This window comes from Podarcis cretensis (genome assembly GCF_951804945.1).
Source record: "Podarcis cretensis genome assembly, chromosome: 18".
Classification (NCBI taxonomy): Eukaryota; Metazoa; Chordata; class Lepidosauria; order Squamata; family Lacertidae; genus Podarcis; species Podarcis cretensis.
In genome coordinates, this window is record NC_137188.1 from 8,235,126 (window position 1) to 8,258,853 (window position 23,728).

A 23,728-nucleotide genomic window follows, 5' to 3' on the forward strand; every position below is an offset into this window, starting at 1 on the left:
GGCAGGGGGCGCTAGAATCCTTGGCCCTTCTTCCTCCTGGGTCTGCGTCGCTCTAGGAACCTCGGCATCCGCGCTCCGGGGAGAGGAAGCGGAAGCGGCCGGGAGCTTCCGGTCCGGGACCGGAAGTGCTGGAAGCCACGCTGTGGGGCTGCAGGGGGGTCGCGCTCCCGGTCTGAATTGCTCGGCAGGCGGAGGGTGTGGGCCTGGGGAGGGCTGTGGGGGTGCGGCCCTCGCCCCCACCCCAATGGAGGCTGCTGGGGTGGCCCCTATCAGAGCCCAGTGAGTATTAGGGTGCCCCCTCCGCACCCCAAACCTTCCCTAGACCCCCCTCTACCCCCTCCCTCCTTCCCTAGACCCCCCTCCCTCCTTCCCTAGACCCCCCTCCCTCCTTCCCTAGACCCCCCTCCCTCCTTCCCTAGACCCCCCTCCCTCCTTCCCTAGACCCCCCTCCCTCCTTCCCTAGACCCCCCTCCCTCCTTCCCTAGACCCCCCTCCCTCCTTCCCTAGACCCCCTCCCTCCTTCCCTAGACCCCCCTCCCTCCTTCCCTAGACCCCCCTCCCTCCTTCCCTAGACCCCCCTCCCTCCTTCCCTAGACCCCCCTCCCTCCTTCCCTAGACCCCCCTCCCTCCTTCCCTAGACCCCCCCTCCCTCCTTCCCTAGACCCCCCTCCCTCCTTCCCTAGACCCCCCTCTACCCCCTCCCTCCTTCCCTAGACCCCCCTCCCTCCTTCCCTAGACCCCCCTCCCTCCTTCCCTAGACCCCCCCTCCTTCCCTAGACCCCCCCTCCCTCCTTCCCTAGACCCCCCCTCCCTCCTTCCCTAGACCCCCCTCCCTCCTTCCCTAGACCCCCCTCCCTCCTTCCCTAGACCCCCCCTCCCTCCTTCCCTAGACCCCCCTCCCTCCTTCTCTAGACCCCCCTCCCTCCTTCCCTAGACCCCCCCTCCCTCCTTCCCTAGACCCCCCTCCCTCCTTCCCTAGACCCCCCTCCCTCCTTCCCTAGACCCCCCCTCCCTCCTTCCCTAGACCCCCTCCCTCCTTCTCTAGACCCCCCTCCCTCCTTCCCTAGACCCCCCTCCCTCCTTCCCTAGACCCCCCTCCCTCCTTCCCTAGACCCCCCTCCCTCCTTCCCTAGACCCCCCCTCCCTCCTTCCCTAGACCCCGCTCCCTCCTTCCCTAGACCCCCCTCCCTCCTTCTCTAGACCCCCCTCCCTCCTTCTCTAGACCCCCCTCCCTCCTTCCCTAGACCCCCCTCCCTCCTTCCCTAGACCCCCCCTCCCTCCTTCCCTAGACCCCCCTCCCTCCTTCCCTAGACCCCCTCCCTCCTTCCCTAGACCCCCCCTCCCTCCTTCCCTAGACCCCCCTCCCTCCTTCCCTAGACCCCCCTCCCTCCTTCCCTAGACCCCCCCTCCCTCCTTCCCTAGACCCCGCTCCCTCCTTCCCTAGACCCCCCTCCCTCCTTCTCTAGACCCCCCTCCCTCCTTCTCTAGACCCCCCTCCCTCCTTCCCTAGACCCCCCTCCCTCCTTCCCTAGACCCCCCTCCCTCCTTCCCTAGACCCCCCCTCCCTCCTTCCCTAGACCCCGCTCCCTCCTTCCCTAGACCCCCCTCCCTCCTTCTCTAGACCCCCCTCCCTCCTTCCCTAGACCCCCCTCCCTCCTTCCCTAGACCCCCCCTCCCTCCTTCCCTAGACCCCCCTCCCTCCTTCCCTAGACCCCCCTCCCTCCTTCCCTAGACCCCCCCTCCCTCCTTCCCTAGACCCCCCTCCCTCCTTCCCTAGACCCCCCTCCCTCCTTCCCTAGACCCCCCCTCCCTCCTTCCCTAGACCCCGCTCCCTCCTTCCCTAGACCCCCCTCCCTCCTTCTCTAGACCCCCCTCCCTCCTTCCCTAGACCCCCCTCCCTCCTTCCCTAGACCCCCCCTCCCTCCTTCCCTAGACCCCCCTCCCTCCTTCCCTAGACCCCCCCTCCCTCCTTCCCTAGACCCCGCTCCCTCCTTCTCTAGACCCCCCTCCCTCCTTCTCTAGACCCCCCTCCCTCCTTCCCTAGACCCCCCCTCCCTCCTTCCCTGCCCAGGTTCTGCCCCCCAAGGAACATAGGAAGCTGCCCTAGACTGAACCCATTGCTCGCTCTGTATCTCCTGCACTGACAGGCAACGTCCTCCCTGGGGGTGGGGGAGGGCGTGTGACCTTGGAATGTTAATTATAATTATAATTATAATTTATTTTCTATACCCTGCCCATCTGGCTGGGTTTCCCCAGCTACTCTGGGCAGCTCCCATTAGAATATTACCACGGGCCTGCCCAGTCCTAGGCTGATGCCCAAATTATTATTATTATTATTATTATTATTATTATTATTATTTTATACCACACCCATTTGGCTGGGTTTCCTCAGCCACTCTGGGCAGCTTCCACTAGAATATTACCATGGGCCTGCCCAGTCCTAGGCTGATGCCCAAATAATAATAATAATAATAATTTATTATTTATACCCTGCCCATCTGGCTGGGTTTACCCAGCCACTCTTGGTGCCTTCCAGCAGAATATTATACACACGATAAATACATCAAACATTAAAAACTTCCCTAAACAGGGCTGCCTTCAGATGTCTTTTAAAAGTCAGATGGGAGGGCATTGCACAGGGCAGGAGCCACCACCGAAAAGGCCCTTTGCCTGGTTTCCTGTAACCTCACTTCTCGCAGGGAGGGAACCGCCAGAAGGCCCTCGGAGCTGGACCTCAGGGTCCGGGCTGGACAATGGGGGTGCAGACACTCCTTCAGGTATACTAGGCCAAGGCCATTTAGGGCTTTCAAAGTCCACCAACTTGGGGGGGGGGTTGAACACAAGGCCTTCTGCATGCAAAGCAGGGAGCCCTCCTCGCCACTGACTGTAACCTCCCCCCCCCCAAAAAAAAGAAAACCACCTTCATTTTCCCCTTCAACACCACCCCCCCCCCCAATTTCAGGCTGCTGACCCTGGCTCCTGCTGGATCTGCTTCCCCTCTCAACCCCCACCCTAGTAGGAAGCCGTTAAAAGCAACAATGCAGAGCAGCAGATCGGCGCTGGGTTTTTGGTTTTTTATTGGTATATAACTGGTTGAAAGCCTCTGAATGGTGGTGGTGGTTTGTTTTTTTTAAACAAAGTTTCTCATCAGATAAAAATAGCAATTGGCCGGTTTTAAAAAGTGGGAAGGTGAGGAGGGTTTTAAACTCTTAGTTCTATCATATGTGGTGGACATGCAGTAAAGTAAAAGGCTTTGGGGAACTGATTTGCAACGAACTTAAAAAAAAGTTTAAGTATACTTTTCCCAAAAAGCCTGATGCTTTCCTGCTAGGAATAGTTGGCAAGGAAATCAAAAAAGAGGACAAAAATCTGTTTCTATATGCCACAACGGCCGCTAGAACTATGTTAGCCCAAAGCTGGAAAATGGAATTAATACCTACTATAAATGACTGGCAGATCAAGATGATAAATTATGCTGAACTAGCTAGAATAACAGGAAGACTAAGAGACCAGGATGACCAGAAGTTTCATGAAAATTGGAACAAATATCTGACGTATATAAGAGATAAGTATAGAACTTCGATGACTCTGGCAGGGTTAGAACAACTCTAACAGTGTTTGGCAAATATGTAAAGGAGATAAAACATGTAACTTTAGAAATTATCTGAAGTGAAGGGAAGTCCGAGGCTCGGCGGAGCCCAAAATAACTGTGTACTATATATATGACTCTTGTAACAGCTATGTTATATGCAATTTATGTAATCTAGACTGTATATATGTATAATCAATGGAAAACCAATAAAAATTTATATGGGGGGGAAGAAACTCTCAGTCACTTTGCAAAACAGACCATGCACATCCCCCAACAGAGCTCTTTGCCTAGAAAAAGCTGCCTCATGCCCAGTTGGAGCACATTTCCGTCGGAGGGAGTGTGCTATGGTCTGATGCAAAGCAGGGAGGGTCTTCCCCAGTTTAGAACCTTTCCAAGGAAGATGACCCTGGAGTTTCCCCACATGCAAAGCACATTCTCTGTTATAAAGCTGTAGTTTCTGGGCACCACAGTTCAAGAAGGACACTGACAAACTGGAACGTGTCCAGAGGAGGGCAACCAAAATGGTCAAAGGCCTGGAAACGATGCCTTATGAGGAACGGCTAAGGGAGCTGGGCATGTTTAGCCTGGAGAAGAGGAGGTTAAGGGGTGATATGATAGCCATGTTCAAATATATAAAAGGAGGTCACATAGAGGAGGGAGAAAGGTGGTTTTCTGCTGCTCCAGAGAAGCGGACACGGAGCAATGGTTCCAAACTACAAGAAAGAAGATTCCACCTAAACATTAGGAAGAACTTCCTGACAGTAAGAGCTGTTCAACAGTGGAATTTGCTGCCAAGGAGTGTGGTGGAGTCTCCTTCTTTGGAGGTCTTTAAGCAGAGGCTTGACAACCATATGTCAGGAGTGCTCTGATGGTGTTTCCTGCTTGGCAGGGGTTGGACTCGATGGCCCTTGTGGTCTCTTCCAACTCTATGATTCTATGATTCTGATAATCTGCCTACCAAGTGGTGCAGCAATAAAACCGCTAGCACATTTGCAGAACTAAGCCAGGTTTCAAATTGGATGGGGGGGGGGAACGACTGCATTTTGGGAATTCTTGCATTGCAGGGGGTTGGACTAGATGATCCTCGGAGCCCCTTCCAACTCTTCATTTCTATAACAATGGTTGCAAAGCAAATTGTATCTTGGTAGCTTTGCAACATGTGCAGCAGGGCTTCCCTTATAGGAGAAACCCAATTCCTATGAATGCCTCTGTTTGAATGTTTCCTAAACCCATAACCTTCGTTCATGACACAAATCTCTGATGGGTCATTTTCTCTTTTAAAAAGACAAACACATATGCATGGAGCGTGTGTGGGGGGTTTTCATTTTTATTTCAGAGCCCACAAGGTGGTGTAGTGACTAGAGTATTAAACTAGGACCTGGGAGGTAAAGGTAAAGGGACCCCTGACCATTAGGTCCAGTCGTGGCCGACTCTGGGGTTGCGGCGCTCATCTCGCTTTACTGGCCGAGGGAGCCGGCGTGCAGCTTCTGGGTCATGTGGCCAGCAGGACTAAGCCGCTTCTGGCAAACCAGAGCAGCACACGGAAACACCGTTTACCTTCCCGCTGGAGCGGTACCTATTTATCTACTTGTGCTTTGACGTGCTTTCAAACTGCTAGGCTGGCAGGAGCAGGGACTGAGCAATGGGAGCTCACCCCGTCGCAAGGATTCGAACCGCCGACCTTCTGATTGGCAAGTCCTAGGCTCTGTGGTTTAACCCACAGCGCCACCCGCATCCCTAGGACCTGGGAGACCTGGGTTCAAATGCCCTCTCAGACATGAAGCTCAGTGCGTGACCTTGGAGTCAGTCACAGTCTCAGCCTTCACAGGATTGTGGGAAGGATAAAATGGGGAGGGAGAGGAATATGAATGCAATCCTGAGACCACTGGATAAAAGATGGGAAATAAATGCAATAATAAATAAACTATAAAAAAGTTCTTGGGGGTTGGGGTTCAGATTCTTCTGATGAGAAATATTTTTGTCACCGTGTGGTAAAACAGAACCCTTATACGGTGGTACCTTGGTTCTTGAACTTAATCCGTTCTGGGAGTCCGTTTGACTCCCAAAACTGTTCAAAAACCAAGGCATGGCTTCCGATTGGCTGCAGGAACTTCCTGCACTCAGTTGGAAGCTGCGTCGGATGTTTGGCTTTCAAAAAACTTCCACAAACCGGAACACTTAGTTCCAAGTTTGCAGTGTTCAGGAGCCAATTTCGACAACTAAGCTGTTCGGGAACCAAGGTACCACTGTATTTAAGTTCTGAGTTAAAAACCGGTAAATCACAAAAATGTAGCCCTCTAGTGACTCTATGAAGCATCACTTGTAGGTGATGTGGTGTGGACACGGAGCTTCACAACTCTTCTCCCTTATAGGTACCTCTCTACAAAAGAAAAGTTCCACGCGTACCTTGATCGGGAAGGGGAGGTGACGAATGAGAAAGATGGCAATGTGCTAGCTGCAGTGGACAGCGCAGAGAGTAATACCAGTGGAGACCTGAATGAGCCTCCTGCCAAACTGCAGAAGCTGGGAAAAGATGAAAGCAATGCAGAAGAAAAGAGCCCGCCGGAAGAGGAAAACAGAACTGCGAAGGATCCTCAGGGCCAAAAGAGGGCCCGGGGACAGAATAAGAGCCGTCCTTGCATGAAGCCGACTCACTACGAGAAAAACCGCCTCTGCCCTTCAGTCGTGCAGGTAAACTATGTGTGAGGATGATTAGGACTTGATGAACAGATTGACAAAATTTGAGAGCTCCTAGCCCTGTTAGTGGCATGGGGATGCTGGTGGCGCTGTGGTCTAAACCTTGCCAGTCGGAAGGTCGGCGGTTTGAATCCCCGCGACGGGGCGAGCTCCCGTTGCTCGGTCCCAGCTCCTGCCAACCTAGCAGTTCGAAAGCTCGCCAGTGCAAGTAGATAAATAGGTACCACTCCGGCAGGAAGGTAAACTACGTTTCCGTGCGCTCTGGTTTCCGTCACGGAAAGCCATAGATCAGTCATAGATAAGAAAGTAAGAGTGATGAAGAAAAATTGAAAAGGTGAAAATAAAATTCTTACTGGGAATATATGTATATAACAACATCGATGATGGTTTGTATTTCATAAAAATTGTATGTTCTTGATAAAATTTTTGTTTTAACTCTCTATTCTTTCTTTTCTTTATCTTTTTCCTTTTCTTTTCTATTTCTTTGGTGTAGATCTTTTCATTATAACAGAACATTGTATTTTCATTATGTGTAATTTTTAATGTGTAAATAAAGATACATATATATTTTTTAAGGTTTTTGCCACAGGTCACTTGTTGGACGTGAGGGGATTAAGGTGGGACTAAAGAGGAGTTTAGGGACACGGGTGGCGCTGTGGGTTAAACCACAGAGCCTAGGACTTGCCGATCAGAAGGTCAGCGGTTCGAATCCCCGCAACGACGGGGTGAGCTCCCGTTGTTCGGTCCCTGCTCCTGCCAACCTAGCAGTTGGAAAGCACGTCAAAGTGCAAGTAGATAAATAGGTACCGCTCCGGCGGGAAGGTAAACGGTGTTTCCGTGTGCTGCTCTGGTTCGCCAGAAGCGGCTTAGTCATGCTGGCCACATGACCCGGAAGCTGTACGCTGGCTCTCTCGGCCAATAAAGCGAGATGAGCGTCGCAACCCCAGAGTCAGTCACAACTGGACCTAATGGTCAGGGGTCCCTTTACCTTTACTAAAGAGGAGGTTGCTGAATTGTAGAGCGTAAGACGACCAGGGCATGACCTGCAACTTCATACTGTCTATATTTAAAAACCTATGCTACCCTCCTTTAAAGCAGCCACTTTCTCTTGTTGAAGGAACGGGCCGAAAAGTGCTTCTTCGGCTCACGCTGCCGTTTCCTACACAGCGTCAAAGAATACATGGCCACCAAGCCGCCAGACCTGGGAGACAGCTGCATACTCTTCAAGATGTTCGGCAGGTGCATGTATGGGGTCACCTGCCGGTTTGCTGCAGCCCACCTGGGCGAGGACTATGAGAACATCATCAATGAAGGCCTTCTGAAGCAGCAGGAGGCGAAGCCGCCAGCCGTGAAGAACAGCCTGGGCAAAGACCTCCAGCAGCAGCTGCGCAAAAAGAAGTTCCCTTTCGACAAGTCCAACCAGTACCTCTGCCGCTTAGCTAAGCCCAACCACGCGAAGGTGGCTGGGAGCCAAGCGGCGGTCCCACACCCTGCCGTGGGGAGAGAGGCCGCGGACTCTTCCACCTCCCCAGGAAGCGTGGATCTCAGAGCTGCAGGAGAAGAGGCGGCAAAGGTTGCTCCTTCGTCGCCAAAAGAAGGTCCTACGCTGGAGGAACCGGAGAGTCCAAGTCAGCCGCCGGCCGCAATGAAATCCGCACTCAAAATGTCTGGGGTTGTGACAGATGAAGATCTTGTGAAACTCCGGCCGTGTGAGAAGAGAAAGGTAAGGGCTGTCTGTGTTACCATATACAGTCATACCTTGGGTTGCAAATGGTTCAGGTTGCATTTTGGGGGGATACGGACAAACCAAAACCCGGAAGTACTGGAATGGGTTACTTCGGGTTTCGGCGGTCGCGCATGCGCAGAAGCGCTGGATCGCGCTTTGTGCAGAAGCGCCGGATCGCAACTCGTTTGTGTGCAGACGCAGCGTTGCGGGTTGCGAACGCTGCGGTTTGCGAACGTGCCTGCCGCACAGATCACGTTCGTAAACCAAGCGTCCACTGTATATTTTTGTTGTTGTTGTTATTCGGAGTGATGCAGAGGTTACACCCTCAAACCTCAGGGATGAATTAGACTCCACACACAGGACTTGCAGATGAATCTTTACTTGTCAGAATGGCAACATTGAGCAGTTTGCATTATTCATATACCGTATTTTTCGCTCTATAACACGCATCTGACCATAACACGCACGTAGTTTTTAGAGGAGGAAAACAAGAAAAAAATATTCTGAACGAAACAGTGGGTGCATGATTTTTATGGTTCATGCTGTGGCCACAGACATGTGATCTGATGGTGAGTTTGGGGTAGCCCAATGCAAAAATCCTGAGGATCCATGTGGATCCGTGCTTTGTAACCACGTTTTAAGTGGGGAGGAAAGGAAAAGCACTCAAGGGACAAGGAGCACACGTGGAGAAGGAGCTTTTCGGCGAGCTGAGCGGGGAGGAGGGAGGGAAAGAGCACTGTTGCTTTAAAGGTATACTTAAGGTACTTGCCCTGTGCCTGGGTTTTTTTCCATTTAACAGTTTGCAGCCTTTTCCTTCCGCTCCTTGTTTTGAGGCAGAATAGATTTGAGCAAGTGAGGAGGACTTGGATTGCAGGGGATTCACCATTAGCTGTGTAAAAGCGCTCCTCCTTGTAGCCTGATTGATAAGCAGCCACCAGCAGCAATAGAGTGGAGCACAAAAAAGTGGTAGGGGCACTATGACCCAGACAATGCTCGAATCTATCCTGCCTGAAAACAAGCTGCTCCCTCCCAGCGGATCAGCTGAGACACGGGGATTTGCGAAGTTTTCCCCTCTCCCTCATCCCCAGCCTTTTTTTTTTTAACTTCCTGGTTTTCACTGCGTGGCTCAGAGCTCGAGGTTGGTTTTATTTTGCTGCTGGTTGCTTAAATTTTATCTTTCCTGCCGTCCCTCTGCAGCCTCATTGCTCTGTTTAGAGAGCGCACGGACCTTTGCTAGCGTCTGTCCCTCCTCCCGTGTAAGCGGCTGCTGCCCGCTTTGCTGCCATGGCTCTCCTTCCTTCCCTCCTCCCCGGCTCCAGGTCGCTTTAAAGCAAGCAAAGCGAGAGCCTCCTAGAGTGTGTAAGCGGCTCCCGCTTTGCTTGACTGACGGCAGCCATGGCTCCGATCCGTGCATTCGCTCCTTAACACGCACAGGCATTTTCCCTTACTTTCTAGGAGCAAAAAAGTGCGTGTTTTGGAGCGAAAACTACAGTATATTAAGTCCAGTGCAATGCATTTCTCGCCCTTGTGCCCAAGAGAAGGTTTAGTCCTTTTGCTTTCAAAACTCATTTGTGTTGTCGTTTAGTCGTGTCCGACTCTTCGTGACCCCCTGGACCAGAGCAAGCCAGGCCCTCCTGTCTTCCACTGCCTCCTGCAGTTTGGTCAAACTCATGCTGGTAGCTTCGAGAACACTGTCCCACCATCTCGTCCTCTGTCGTCCCCTTCTCCTTGTGCCCTCCATCTTTCCCAACATCAGGGTCTTTTCCAGGGAGTCTTCTCTTCTCATGAGGTGGCCAAAGTATCATTCACAGCAGTGAATGAATTATTCGCCCACAGCTAATAACCTCACCCTTCCTGACCCATGACTTGTATATTCATGATTTTGTCTTACAGCTTGACCTCCGCGAGAAGCTTTATTTAGCTCCTTTAACAACGGTAGGTAGATTGTTTGTTTGTTTGTTTGTTTGTTTGTTTGTTTGTTTTATAGACCTTCCTTCATCACAAAATCTCAGGGTGGTTCACAACCTAAAAAAACAAGGTAAAAGCACACACAAATACAGTGGTGCCTCGCAAGACGAAAAGAATCCGTTCCGCGATTCTCTTCATCTAGCGGTTTTTCCGTCTTGCGAAGCAAGCCCATTGACGGCTTAGCGGCTTAGCGCTGTTAGCGGCTTAGCGGCTTTTAGCGGCTTATCCGCGTAGCGGATCAGCTGATAAGCGGCTTAGCGGCTTAGAAAAAGGGGGGGGAGGGGAAAAAACCCGCAGGAACTCGCAAGACATTTTCGTCTTGCGAAGCAAGCCCATAGGGAAATTTGTTTTGTGAAGCACCTCCAAAACGGAAAACCCTTTCGTCTAGCGGGTTTTCCGTCTTGCGAGGCGTTCGTCTTGCGGGGCACCACTGTAGTTAAAACAAAAACAACGAAATAATAGCCCCCGCTCCCACAAAAACATTTAAAAGGCTGTAGAATGTTAATCAGCCAAAGGCCTGGTTGAAGAGGAACGTTTTCACTTGGTGCCTAAAGATACAGTGGTGCCCCGCAAGACGAACTCCTCGCAAGACGGAAAACCCGCTAGACGAAAGGGTTTTTCGTTTGGGAGGCGCTTCGCAAAACGAATTTCCCTATGGGCTTGCTTCGCAAGATGAAAATGTTTTGCGAGTTCCTGCGGGGTTTTTTCCCTTTTCCCCCCCTTTTCCTAAGCCCTAAGCCGCTTATCAGCTGATCCACTAAAAGCCGCTAAACCGCTAATAGCGCTAATCCGCTAAGCTGTCAATGGGCTTGCTTCGCAAGACGAAAAAACCGCTAGATGAAGAGCCTCACGGAACGGATTAATTTCGTCTTGCGAGGCGCCACTGTATTCCCATTGAGCCCTCAAACGCCTCACGTTGTGAGATCGGGCCGTGTCTTTGTTTAGACGTGGTGTCTTGCTTGTGCTGGCTCGAGACCTGCCCTGAGGCAACCGTAACACTCCATTCTCCTGATTTCTTCCGGGGATTCTAGTGCGGCAACCTTCCTTTCCGAAGAATATGCAAGCGGTTTGGGGCGGACGTCACCTGTGGCGAGATGGCCGTTTGCACGAACCTGCTCCAGGGGCAGTCATCCGAGTGGGCATTGCTGAAGAGACACAACACAGAGGATCTCTTTGGCGTTCAGGTAGATGGAAGGCAGACTCGCAATACGGCCACGCTGGGGGGCGGGGGAGAGAGAACAGGAGCAAGCCGCTTCTGAGGCTAATGGAGATGACCTTGCCTGGCTGCCATGATGTTCAAAGTGGTTCCGCATGGCTGGTGGCAGAGGCCGGACTGTTATCCCTTTCACCTCTGCCTTCCCACAGCCCCTGGATGTTGGAGAAGATAGTTCTTCCTGGTGGGAGGAGAGGGAGAGAGAAAGCTCTCTGCAGCTCCTGAAGGAGCATCTCCACCCCCATCGCTCAGCCCGGACACCGAGGTTCAGCTCCGAGGGCCTCCTGGCAGTTCCCTCACTGCAAGAAGCGAAGTTGCAGGGAACCTGGCAGAGGGCCTTCTCGGTAGTGGCACCCGCCCTGTGGAACGCCCTCCCACCAGATGTCAAAGAAATAAACAACTATCAGACTTTTAGAAGACATCTGAAGGCAGCTTTTAATATCTGATGAATTACTGTATTTTAGTATTCTGCTGGAAGCTGCCCAGGGTGGCAGGGGAAACCCAGCCATATGGGCGGGGTATAAATAATAAATTATTATTATTATTCCTCCTCCTCCTCCGGCTGATAGATGTTCCCCCATGAGAAGCTAATAGGTCTCAATAACCCTCCCCTCCGGGAATTCCCTTTTAAGGCCATCTTTAACCAAAAGCTATTGCCAGCTTCATCGGTAGTTAGCAGAAGTAAAGGTGGAAGATGATATACTTTTGTTGGGGGTTGTTTTGTTTTTAATACTGTCTCCTTGTTCTGGGTATTATAAACCCTCATTTGGAGTTGCCTTCTTCTCCTAAACGATGGTTGACACTGGCCATAGTTGGTTGCGTTTAGACATAGCAGGCTGGGGCTGAGGCAGGAGCTCCCAAACTCCTTGCAGCAGCACTGAAGGGAGGAGAGGTGGAGGAGCTAAGCAATGATGCTCATGCGTTTTGCACTAAACCATAGTCTTAAGTCTGCTATGCCCTTTTCACTGGGTCTTTTCTATTGATACGCACTGTTTTATGTAATTCATGCTGAGTGGGGTGCAAACCTCAAAAAGGCGGGTTGGGGAATTCTTGCAGATAAATAGTATGGCACACATGCAATGCCTATAAGCTGCTCTCGTGAGTTGGGGCACCCCTTTGACCCTCTTTCACCCTACACCTCTGCAGCTGGAAGGAGCGTTCCCAGACACCATGACCAAGTGTGCAGAGCTTCTCAACCGGACCATCGAAGTGGATTTTGTGGACATCAATGTGGGCTGCCCTATCGACCTCATCTATAACAAGGTAGCCCATTGAGCCCATTCAAGCGCTAAAAAGGGTAAAGGACCCCTGACAGTTCAGTCCATCCGCGGACGACTCGGGTTGCGGCGCTCATCTCGCTTTACTGGCCGAGGGAGCTGAGGTTTGTCCACAGACAGTTTTTCCAGGTCATGTGGCCAGCAGGACTAAGCCGCTTCTGGCGAAACCAGAGCAGTGCACGGAAACGCCATTTACCGTCATTCCGGAGCGGTACCTATTTATCTACTTGCACTTTGACGTGCTTTTGAACTGCTAGGTTGGCAGGAGCAGGGACCGAGCGATGGGAGCTCACCCCGTCGCAGGGATTCGAACCACCGACCTTCCGATCGGCAAGTCCTAGGATCTGTGGTTTAGACCACAGCGCCACCCATGTCCCTAAGGGAAAATTTGGGGAGGGACTAATCCGAGGGCACTCGGGGAATTCATTTCAAGTGTGGCACCCTCAGAAACAAATCAGAAGGGAAAAGCTTGGAGTCACGTGTTTGGGAATCAACCTACATGTTTCTAGTTTTCTTCTCCTTGACGTCCTAAGCTTCCAGGTCATGCTGGCCACATGACCTGGAAAAACTGTCTGCAGACAAACGCCGGCTCCCTCGGCCTGAAAGTGAGATGAGCACCGCAACCCCAGAGTCGTTTGCGACTGGACTTAACTGTCAGGGGTCCTTTACCTTTAAGTTTCCCTTCACAATTCAACTCAGTCTGTTACTTAGCTTGGAAGCGATGGGGAGCCTCAAAGGAACTTCTCCAAGTCTTACAAAATTGCAGCCCACCTTTTTTTTTCTTTTTAAGTAAAAGTTCTGCCAAGTTGACACCTCTCCCTCCTTCAAGCTGATGGACCTGTGGCTAAACCTATGGGAAGCCCAGACCCTCAAGTACTGAAATCAGTTCAGAGATTATGACCTTCACCCTCCCGCTCCCCAGTGATCTTTCAAAACGCGCTTCACCCTCCTCTCCTTTCTCTTCCCAGGGGGGAGGATGTGGCTTAATGAACCGTCCCAACAAGTTTGAGCAGATTGTCCGAGGCATGAACTACGTAAGTTGGGGTTGGGTGTGGTTTTTTCCTTGGCTGGCTCCTAGCAGTCCTTGATTTCATTCGTGCTTCTGTTCCGCCGCATTGCTCCTTCTTGCAACCACAGTCGTCCTCTTCGTATCAGCTTTGCACAGCGTCACATAATCTGCAAGCTTTGACCCGTTTATTGGCTCCTGCTTTGTGGCGAATGTGTCCAGGGCCCAGGGCAGACCAGCAAGATGGGTGGGGTATAATAATCATAATTATAATCATCACAAGGTTATTATTACAAGGCCCTTGTGGTGGGGCGTGGGGTTCTTCGATACGATACGATAAGCGATACGATACGATAATCTTTATTGTCATTGTCCCATACAGAACAACGAAATTGAAAAAATCTACATGAGACATTCAAAAGCCAGCAAGCCTGCTATCCCAGCTATCCCAGCCTGTTTAGCCCCCTAAAAACTCTGATAATACAATATACTCCCATAGAGGCTACCTTGCACTGCATTTAAAACCAAAATCGCATTTAAACAGAAACTGTTTCTCAGGCGGCTAGTCCTAGTCTTTATAACCCTGGACCTTCTTCCAGAAGCTGAAAGATTTCCGGGGTGCGCACTATCCTGCGCTATCTCTGCAGCTTTCTTATGGCACCTGGAAGCGTAGATTTGATCCAAGGTGGGAAGAGTGCACCCAATTATTCTCTCCGCAGTCTTTACAACCCTGGACAGCGTTGCTTTTTCCCCGACCGTGCAGCTCCCAAACCACTCTCAGTTGTGGGGGGCTGGCTTTTGAGTTTCCCACCAGGTACAGAAGTCGCTGGTCTCAAAAAGGAATTACTCTACTCTGTTGCCCCCTCTGTGCATTCTCAGAGCAGCTGTTGGTGAAAGCTTTCGGCAAAGGAATCACCAGAGTCCAGCTTCGTCACACTCAGGATCGGCTCCCGAGTCACACTTTGCCTGGCTCATTGTTCCTCTTTTCCTCGGCAGGTGCTGGATGTTCCCTTGACCGTGAAGATCCGGACCGGGGTGCAAGAGAAAACCAACCTGGCTCACAAACTAATTCCCAGCATCCGGGAGTGGGGTGCCTCTATGGTCACGGTACAGTAGCCTTCCTTAAGCCACATTCATGTTGACATGAGCCAACATTGTGACGCGGCAGCTAAAAAAGCCAATGCAATTCTGGGCTGCATCAATAGGAGTATAGCATCTAGATCAAGGGAAGTAATAGTGCCACTGTATTCTGCTCTGGTCAGACCTCACCTGGAGTACTGTGTCCAGTTCTGGGCACCACAGTTCAAGAAGGACACTGACAAACTGGAACGTGTCCAGAGGAGGGCAACCAAAATGGTCAAAGGCCTGGAAACGATGCCTTATGAGGAACGGCTAAGGGAGCTGGGCATGTTTAGCCTGGAGAAGAGGAGGTTAAGGGGTGATATGATAGCCATGTTCAAATATATAAAAGGATGTCACATAGAGGAGGGAGAAAGGTTGTTTTCTGCTGCTCCAGAGAAGCGGACACGGAGCAATGGCTCCAAACTACAAGAAAGAAGATTCCACCTAAACATTAGGAAGAACTTCCTGACAGTAAGAGCTGTTTGACAGTGGAATTTGCTGCCAAGGAGTGTGGTGGAGTCTCCTTCTTTGGAGGTCTTTAAGCAGAGGCTTGACAACCATATGTCAGGAGTGCTCTGATGGTGTTTCCTGCTTGGCAAGGGGTTGGACTCGATGGCCCTTGTGGTCTCTTCCAACTCTATGATTCTATGATTCTACATTCAGATGAGCAGTAACTTCATTTAAAAAACACCAAAACGCACACAACCCTACTAGATCAGACTAAAGTTACACCATCTAGCCCAGGGGTTGTCAACCTGGTCCCTACTGGCCATTTGTGGGCATTTCAGGATTCTAGGTGGGTGGTAGGGAGTTCTACAGCACAAACTGAATCCTTCCATTGAGCCCTGGTAAGGAAATTTTATCATCAAGAAAGATGCATTAGTGGGCGGTAGGTATAAAAAGGTTGACTACCCCTGATCTATGGGGCATTGGTGGCGCTGTGTGGGTTGGTAGACCACATCTCTGTTCTTACCTAAACATTTCAAAAAGCGGTGTGTCAGCTGTCCCCTTTTCTGACCCCGTTAGCTTCACGGCCGGTCGAGGGAGCAGCGGTACACAAAGGCGGCAAACTGGGACTACATTGCAGAGTGTGCAAAAATTGCCAGTCCGATGCCTCTTTTCGGTAGGTAGTTCTGTTCTTTCCACGTGCTGGTTTTGCTTCCTTTGTGTTGAATCCGGCACTGCAACATATTTTGGGCTTGGAGGTAATGCTTTGCTGCAGTTTTTGGACTCGGATTGCTTTGGCTGGGCTTGCCTCCCTCTCCATCAAACCGCCTTTTCCTCCTCCTGCTTCTGAATGAATGAATTTTATTATTACAGTCACAGACCAGTTACAGTATTACTTACAATATCAGGAAAATCATAAAACACAACAGGAATACATTGAATTGCAATTGGGTATAACAGAGACGCCAAAGAATTGATGCTTTTGAATTATGGCGCCGAAGAATTGATGCTTTTGAATTATGGTGCTGGAGGAGACTCTTGAGAGTCCCATGGACTGCAAGAAGATCAAACCTCTCCATTCTGAAGGAAATCAGCCCTGAGTGCTCACTGGAAGGACAGATTGTGAAGCTGAGGCTCCAGTACTTTGGCCACCTCATGAGAAGAGAAGACTCCCTGGAGAAGACCCTGATGTTGGGAAAGATGGAGGGCACAAGGAGAAGGGGGCGACAGAGGACGAGATGGTTGGATAGTGTTTTCGAGGTTACCAGCATGAGTCTGACCAAGCTGTGGGGGGCAGTGGAGGACAGGAGTGCCTGGCGTTCTCCGGTCCATGGGGTCACGAAGAGTCGGACACGACTAAACGACTAAACAACAACAACAACAATAACAGAGACAATTCAGATATAGCGGCAGTTTAAAATATATATTAAATCTTGATCATTAAAATATAACCTAAAATTGTCATTCAAAACCTTAGTCATTTTGGTAGTACAGCTTGTTCCCTGAGTTTTATGGCAGTCGCACAGAATTCTGCTTCTGCGATCTTTGGAAAACCCACCTTTTCTCTTGCCATACAGTTAACCTTCCCATATTTGCGCTACCCGCCCTGCCCCACCTTCCCACAGCGCCAGAGCTCAGTGAAGTAAGTTCAGGACAGGCGAAAGACCCCTAACTTGTGGGATGAATTAAGATGATCAGAAATGTCTTGGGGGGGAGGAAGAGAGGTCTGCCAGCTGTGACCACTAAAACAGAATCTCTATATTCAGATGCCTTCTACCCCAGTTCCAGTATCTTGATGATTGGTGGGGGGGGGAGGGACAGCAGAGGTGGGTTGCTGTCTCCAGTCGCTTCCTGGAAGCATCCGGCTGGCTACTGGTCAGAAACAAAATGCTGGTCCATATAGACCTTCCTTAGTCCGGCCCATCAGGACTCTTCTTTGTAGATCAGTGGTCAGCAGCTGAACTGGCCTGTGGCTGCCACAAAGAACGTCACGGGGGTCAAGGGGCAATTCGTTTCTTTTTTTTTTTTAAATAATATTTATTAAGTTTTTTAACAAAAAGAAGAAAAAGAATAAACAATTAACAAAAAGCACATAAAGAAAATCCAAATACAATACAAAAACCGAGATTTAACATAAAAAGAAAAAAGAAAAAAAATTCCCTCTTTCTGGTATCTTCCAATCATTTACTTATTTTCCTGACTTCCTCACACCTCCCTTTTTTGTATTCCATTTAAAAATTTGTTCAGCAAATTCATACCCTCTTAATTTAACCTTAATTATTTATCTTCACATATTCTAACTTCAAATTTTCATCTTATATTGATCCCTTCATACATATTCTTATTTTTCCATATTGCTAGAACCACTTCGTCTCATTCCAACGTCATTAGCATTCAATAATTTTACAGTATTTCTGTAGATAGATTTTAAATTTCTTCCAATCTTCTTCCACCAACTCTTCTCCCTGGTCTCGGATTCTGCCGGTCATTTCCGCCAGGGGCAATTCGTTTCTCTCCTCCTCTCTGAAATCTCTAGATTGGACTCTTGGAGGTGAGTGAAGACTACAGGAGACGTGTGGCTCGTTGTTGCCCAGTCATTCTGAACAGTTTCCCTCTTTCCTTGAAGACATCAATAAATGCTTTGGATTTGAGAAGCTCGTTTTTGTGCCATCAGGAAGGGCCAGGCCTGGTGGTAGTCTGGGTCAGATCTGGACCGGAAGCTGCCTGCTGGTTCTCCCTTCACCCGTCTTGTTTCTTAGATAGTAAACTTCCTAGGCAGCGCTCTGCATGCTGCCGCCGCAAAATAAGCGGGGAGGAGGAGGTATCTTGGATGTTAGCGGTTTTTTGTGCAACCTCAACCTCATTTACAGACAGGGCTGTTTCAAATCCATTTACAGTCGTACCATGGTTTTCAAACGCCTTGGGAGTCAAATGTTTTGGCTCCCAAAGATTGAAAACCGGAAATGATTGTTGCGGTTTTTAAAAGTTCTTTGGAACTCAAATGTCCAACGCGACTTCCACGGCTTCCAGTTGGCTGCAGGAGCTTCCTGCAACCAACTAGAAGCTGCGCCTTGGTTCCCGAATGTTTTGGAAGTCGAACGGACTTCCAGAGCGGGTTCAGTTCGACTTCCAAAGTAACACTGTACTTGCAAAAGGCATCGCTGTGGCCAGGGGCAGTTGAAAGAGCCATAAATAAGTGCTTGGAACTATTAAGAGAAACAGATAATAATAATAATAATAATAATAATAATAATAATAATAATAATAATATACCCCGCCCATCTGGCTGGGTTTCCTCAGCTGCTCTGGGCAGCTCCCAACAGAATATTAAAAATCCGATAAAACATCAAACATTAAAAACTTCCCTAAACAGCCTTCAGGTGTCTTCTAAAAGTCAGATAGCTGTTTATTTCCTTGACATCAGATGGGAGGGTGTTCCACAGGGCAGGCGCCACCACCGAGAAGGCCCTCTGCCTGGCAAACTGCATCTGAAGCATTGGGGATTGCTTTGGTGACCCCTGAATTATTGTTTTTTTCCTTTTGGCGCAGGGAACGGAGATATCTTGTCTTTCGAAGATGCCAATCAAGCCATGCAGAGTGGAGTTTCGGGAATTATGATTGCTCGGCAAGTGTTTTGGGTGGTCTGGAGGAGAAAGTACCCTTTGTTACCCTCATGGGGTTTTTTCCCAAGCAGAAGGTCCACGTTCAGTCTCCGGCTTCTCCAGCTATGGCTGGGAAAAACTCTAAAACCTAAAACCCTGGAAAGCCAGTCAATGGCTGTGTTCAGACACAATTCTAAGCCTTGGATCAGCCTTGAGCAATTTAGTCTGTGTGTGATCTCTCTGCTCGTGCACGCAGCTCAAGTTCTCCTGCTTTGCAGGGAAACAAGTTGGCTTACATTTGTGTAGCTTGCTTTACTCCAAGCCGCAGCACGCATTAGCTTGCAGCTCATGTAAGGGCCTTTGTGGCTTGGAGGTTGTGTTAAAGCTCAGCCAGTGAAGATACTACAGTCGTACCTTGGTTTTCGAACAGCTTAGTTCCCAGATGTTTTGGCTCCTGAGTGCCGCGAACCCAGAAGTGACGGTTCCGGTTTGCAAACTACTGTATTTTTTGCTCTATAAGACCCATTTTCCCCTCCTAAAAAGTAAGGGGAAATGTGTGTGCATCTTACAGAGCGAATGCAGGCTGCGCAGCTATCCCAGAAGCCAGAACAACATGATGAGGGATTGCTGCTTTCACTGCGTAGCGATCCTTCTTGCTGTTCTGGCTCCTGAGAGTCAGAATATTTTTTTTCTTGTTTTCCTCCTCCAAAAACTAGGTGCGTCTTGTGGAAGTTGAACGTCCGGGGCTTCCTTGGCTTCCGATTGGCTGCAGGAGCTTCCTGCAGCCAATCGGAAGCCGGGCTTTGGTTTCTGAACGTTTTGGAAGTTGAACGGACTTCCGAAACAGATTCCGTTTGACTTCCAAGGTTCTACTTCCAAGGTAGTAACTTAGATGGTCCGGCACAGAGTTCACTGGGCGGTTCGGGTCACTCAGTTCCAAGGCTAGAAACATACCAGTGTACGAAGGCAAGTTCACAACTTCATTCCCCAGCCCCCAAGGACTAAGGTTAAGATTGCCATTACAAAATCATTTCCAGCTGTAATAGCAGAAGCAGGCGTGGCTGTCACAGAAGACAGAGGCGGCAAGGATCCTCATTTTGAAATAATATGAGGAGCTAAACAGAAAGAAAAGAGAATAATCCTGGGCCTTGCTGAACGTAATACTATACAGTAATGGTCGGGGGGTGAGGAGAGGGAGAGACTTGCTTAAGATCCATGTGGTCGATCATACGGTAGCCTAAGACCACATTATAGCCACATCTTCCTAAAGGACATGGGTCAGGTATCTGCCACAGCTGCTGTTACTACCCCTGCACACAATTGCTGCTTCTGGCTCCATCTTTTGCTATGGCTTAGTGGTCATATATCTGTTTGCAAGGAGAAGGTTTCAGTTCGGTCCCCGGCATCTGGGAAAAGGCTCTGAGAGGATCACCAACTGTCAAATTGTCCTCTCCCATTCCCTTAGATTTTGCTGGTGGTGGGGCTGTTTCAACATGGAATCGCCGGGGGGTATTGAATCATAATGGTGGGATACTTTCGAATCCCAATAGTTGTTTTCAATACTCAATCGATATATATATACAGTGGTACCTCGGGTTAATGGGTTCTTGCTATGCAATCTAGATGGCAAAAATATTCGATCACGTGCGTGTGTTTCTCCTCGCGCACTTACGTTCTGCCAGGGCGGCAGGCATACCGCTCGGGGACTTGGCTCTAGAACCTGAGCATTTCCCCGTGTGTGTACGCATAGATTCTGTTCATGGTTTTCTCACGGCGGCCGTTCTTCCGGGTCACAGGGGGGCGCTGATCAAACCCTGGATCTTCACTGAAATCAAAGAGCAGCGGCACTGGGACATCTCGTCGGGAGAGAGGCTCGACATCCTCAAGGACTTCACCAACTACGGCTTGGAGCATTGGGGATCAGACACGCAGGGAGTGGAGAAAACCAGGAAATTTCTGCTGGAGTGGCTCTCCTTTCTCTGCAGGTAGAAGCTCCTCCTCAGCCCTTGCTAAGTCACTGCATTTTGCCTTTCCATCCAGCTATTAATAACAGCTGGCCTTGGGTTCTTGTAAGGAGCTTATGTTAGTTCAGGTGCAAAACGTTTTTTTGTAAAGCAGGCAAAACTGGATCCTGCAACAAACATCTTAACGCACCACTAAGTTTCTGCTATGTGTGACACGCTGCAGGGACATCCTATTCATCATTTGCTTCTCAGGCTTTGGAGATTTTGAGAAACAAGTCCATGTATTTTAAAAGCCTACCTTGACACCGGGGAAAGCTAGAAGCTTGCTGCTAACGACGACCATATACAGTGGGTGTTTTTTAAAGCACTATATATATGCCTGCTTATATAGGGATGCGGGTGGCGCTGTGGGTTAAACCACAGAGCCTAGGACTTGCCAATCAGAAGGTCGGCGGTTCAAATCCCCGTGACAGGATGACCTCCCATTGCTCGGTCCCTGCTCCTGCCAACCTAGCAGTTCGAAAGCACGTCAAAGTGCAAGTAGATAAATAGGTACCGCGCCGGCGGGAAGGTAAACGGCGTTTCCGTGCGCTGCTCTGGTTCGCCAGAAGCTGCTTAGTCATGCTGGCCACATGACCCGGAAGCTGTACGCCGGCTCCCTCGGCCAGTAAAGCAAGATGAGCGCCGCAACCCCAGAGTCGGCCACGACTGGACCTAATGGTCAGGGGTCCCTTTACCTTTACTATATGCCTGCTAAGTGTGAGTTCATAATATCACTGCAATTAAAATTGGGGCAGCATCAAGAGATAGCTGCCACTTCTTCCTTTATTCCTCAGTGGTGTTTTCTCCTCCCACTTAACTCAAAAAGGCAGGGCTTCGCAACAGCCTTGTTTGACTCTGCCCTGTATCTCCCATGCTTATAGCTGCAGCTAGATTTTGAATAAGCCTAACTTCTGGGGTAAGGGACGCAGGTGGCGCTGTGGGTTAAAGCCTCAGCACCTAGGGCTTGCCGATTGAAAGGTCGGCGGTTCGAATCCCTGCGGCGGGGTGCGCTCCCGCTGCTCGGTCCCAGCGCCTGCCAACCTAGCAGTTCGAAAGCACCTCCGGGTGCAAGTAGATAAATAGGGACCGCTTACCAGCGGGAAGGTAAACGGCGTTTCCGTGTGCGGCTCTGGCTCGCCAGAGCAGCGATGTCACGCTGGCCACGTGACCCGGAAGTGTCTCCGGACAGCGCTGGCCCCTGGCCTCTTAAGTGAGATGGGCGCACAACCCCAGAGTCTGTCAAGACTGGCCCGTACGGGCAGGGGTACCTTTACCTTTACCTTTTAACTTCTGGGGTAAGTGAAAGGAGCAACAAAGATGAGGCTATTCTCCTACTGCCATGGAAAATGAGTCTTCCTTTCTTCCTTCTTTGGCACTTTGGCAGGCTGGAATGCGGGTGGCGCTGTGGTCTAAACCACTGAGCCCCTTGGGCTTGCCGATCAGAAGGTCAGCAGTTCGAATCTGCACAACGGGGTGAGCTCCTGTTGCTGTGTCCCAGCTCCTGCCAACCTAGCAGTTCGGAAGCACGTCAGTGCAAGTAGATAAATAGGTACTGCTGCGGCAGGAAGGTAAATGGCATTTCCGTGCACTCTGGTTTCCGTCACGGTGTCCCGTTGTGCCAGAAACGGTTGAGTCCTGCTGGCCACATGACCCAGAAAGCTGTCCGTGGACAAACGCCTGCTCCTTCAGCCTGAAAGCGAGATGAGCACCGCAACCCCATAGTCGCCTTTGACTGGACTTCACCATCCAGGGGTCCTTTACCTTTACTTTTTTACTTTGGCAGGTACATTCCAGCCGGCTTACTGGAGCGCCTGCCTCAGAGAATTAACGAAAGACCCCCTTACTACATGGGCCGGGACTATTTGGAGACCTTAATGGCAAGCCAGAACGTGGGCGACTGGGTTAAGATCAGGTAAAAAGGGTTTGAACATTTGCCAAACAGTTGACAGTTTTCTGTGCATGTTAAGCACACAACTGCATGTGTGCAGTGAGGAGGAAGAGAGGGGGAGAGATTATTTCAGCTGCTACGATGGCTGATGTAGAACCAGGCCAGAAATATGGGTTTTGGCCCTTGAAGGGAGTGACTAGTTAAAAGCTAGAACTGGACCCTATTGCATCTGATGCAACACAGGCCATGGGGATTCCTATCTCCCAAATCCATAAGACGGCCAGTGGGAAGGGAACAACTTTTCTGTCCCAAACCAGGATGCAAATTCTCTCCCAACATCCCAGCTGAATTGCCTTCCTCTCTGTCATTCTTTCCATAGTTCCTTATAGAAATTGGGAGAATGGCGTGCAGCTGTCTAAAAAGTGCACCTCTGAGATTTCTGTCATGGCATTTGTGCGCCCTATGGGGTTTTCATCTCATAATGAGTTCAGTAGCCTGTCGCGCACAAAGTATCATCGCAGGTGTGTGTGCTGTTGGAAGAATCTAGAGATGCGAGCAGTTTTCTCAATTTCTCCTCCTTGCAGTGAGATGCTTCTGGGTCCTGTTCCTGCCAGCTTCACTTTCCTTCCAAAACACAAGGCAAATTCTTACAAGTAGGAGGACCGTCGTCGTTGGGGGAAGCGCTGTCTCCAATGCACATCTTGCGTATCTCTTGGTTTTGAATAATAATAATAAAAAAAGTTCTATTTTTGATTTGGCTGCTGTGTGTAGTCTGCCTCAAGGATTATTCCCCCCGACAACCTCTCCTGGACATTTCAAGACGGCACCGATCCAGTATACATGCATTTCCTTGTCTGATCCAGAGCGAAGGGGAGCTGTTAGCTGTTAAATAACACATATGGAGTCCAGAGGGGAAAGCCTTAACAATGGTTTCAACTGGGGAAAGGGACAAAAAGGTTTTGCCCTGCCTTATGCATTGCAGGAAGACGTTCAGCGAAACATACAGGAGGAAAACTCCCACAGAATCACACAGCCAATTAGAGCAGGTTCAACCTCAGTATCATGCCACTCTCAACACCCCGCACTCCCTTAGGTGGAGAATGACTAACCCCTTAAGTTATAAAACTCTTGGGGGCCAGTTGCTGCTTCTGTCTGCTGAACCTACCTCACAGGGTGGTTGTTGT

At 50.0% G+C, this 23,728-nt stretch overlaps 1 protein-coding gene across 1 annotated transcript; it reads left to right on the forward strand.

Annotated features, from left to right (window-relative positions):
- Positions 1 to 135: 135 nt before the first annotated feature.
- On the forward strand, positions 136 to 23,302 carry DUS3L (dihydrouridine synthase 3 like). The gene is made up of 13 exons (XM_079960617.1): positions 136 to 279; positions 5,965 to 6,283; positions 7,407 to 8,012; positions 9,909 to 9,950; positions 11,015 to 11,167; positions 12,343 to 12,459; positions 13,442 to 13,507; positions 14,476 to 14,586; positions 15,628 to 15,724; positions 18,598 to 18,673; positions 20,447 to 20,635; positions 22,440 to 22,568; positions 23,129 to 23,302. Exons 1-13 carry the CDS (start codon positions 245 to 247, stop codon positions 23,199 to 23,201), a joined length of 2,013 nt encoding a protein of 670 aa, XP_079816743.1. The 5' UTR covers positions 136 to 244; the 3' UTR covers positions 23,202 to 23,302.
- The last annotated feature ends 426 nt before the right edge of the window (positions 23,303 to 23,728 follow it).

Coding starts and splice junctions, on each gene's coding strand:
- DUS3L (XM_079960617.1), top strand. CDS start 245: ATGGAGGCTGCTGGGGTGGCCCCTATCAGAGCCCA. Junction 6,284..7,406: donor TCTGCCCTTCAGTCGTGCAG/GTAAACTATGTG, acceptor CTCTTGTTGAAG/GAACGGGCCGAAAAGTGCTT. Junction 12,460..13,441: donor TCGACCTCATCTATAACAAG/GTAGCCCATTGA, acceptor TTCTCTTCCCAG/GGGGGAGGATGTGGCTTAAT.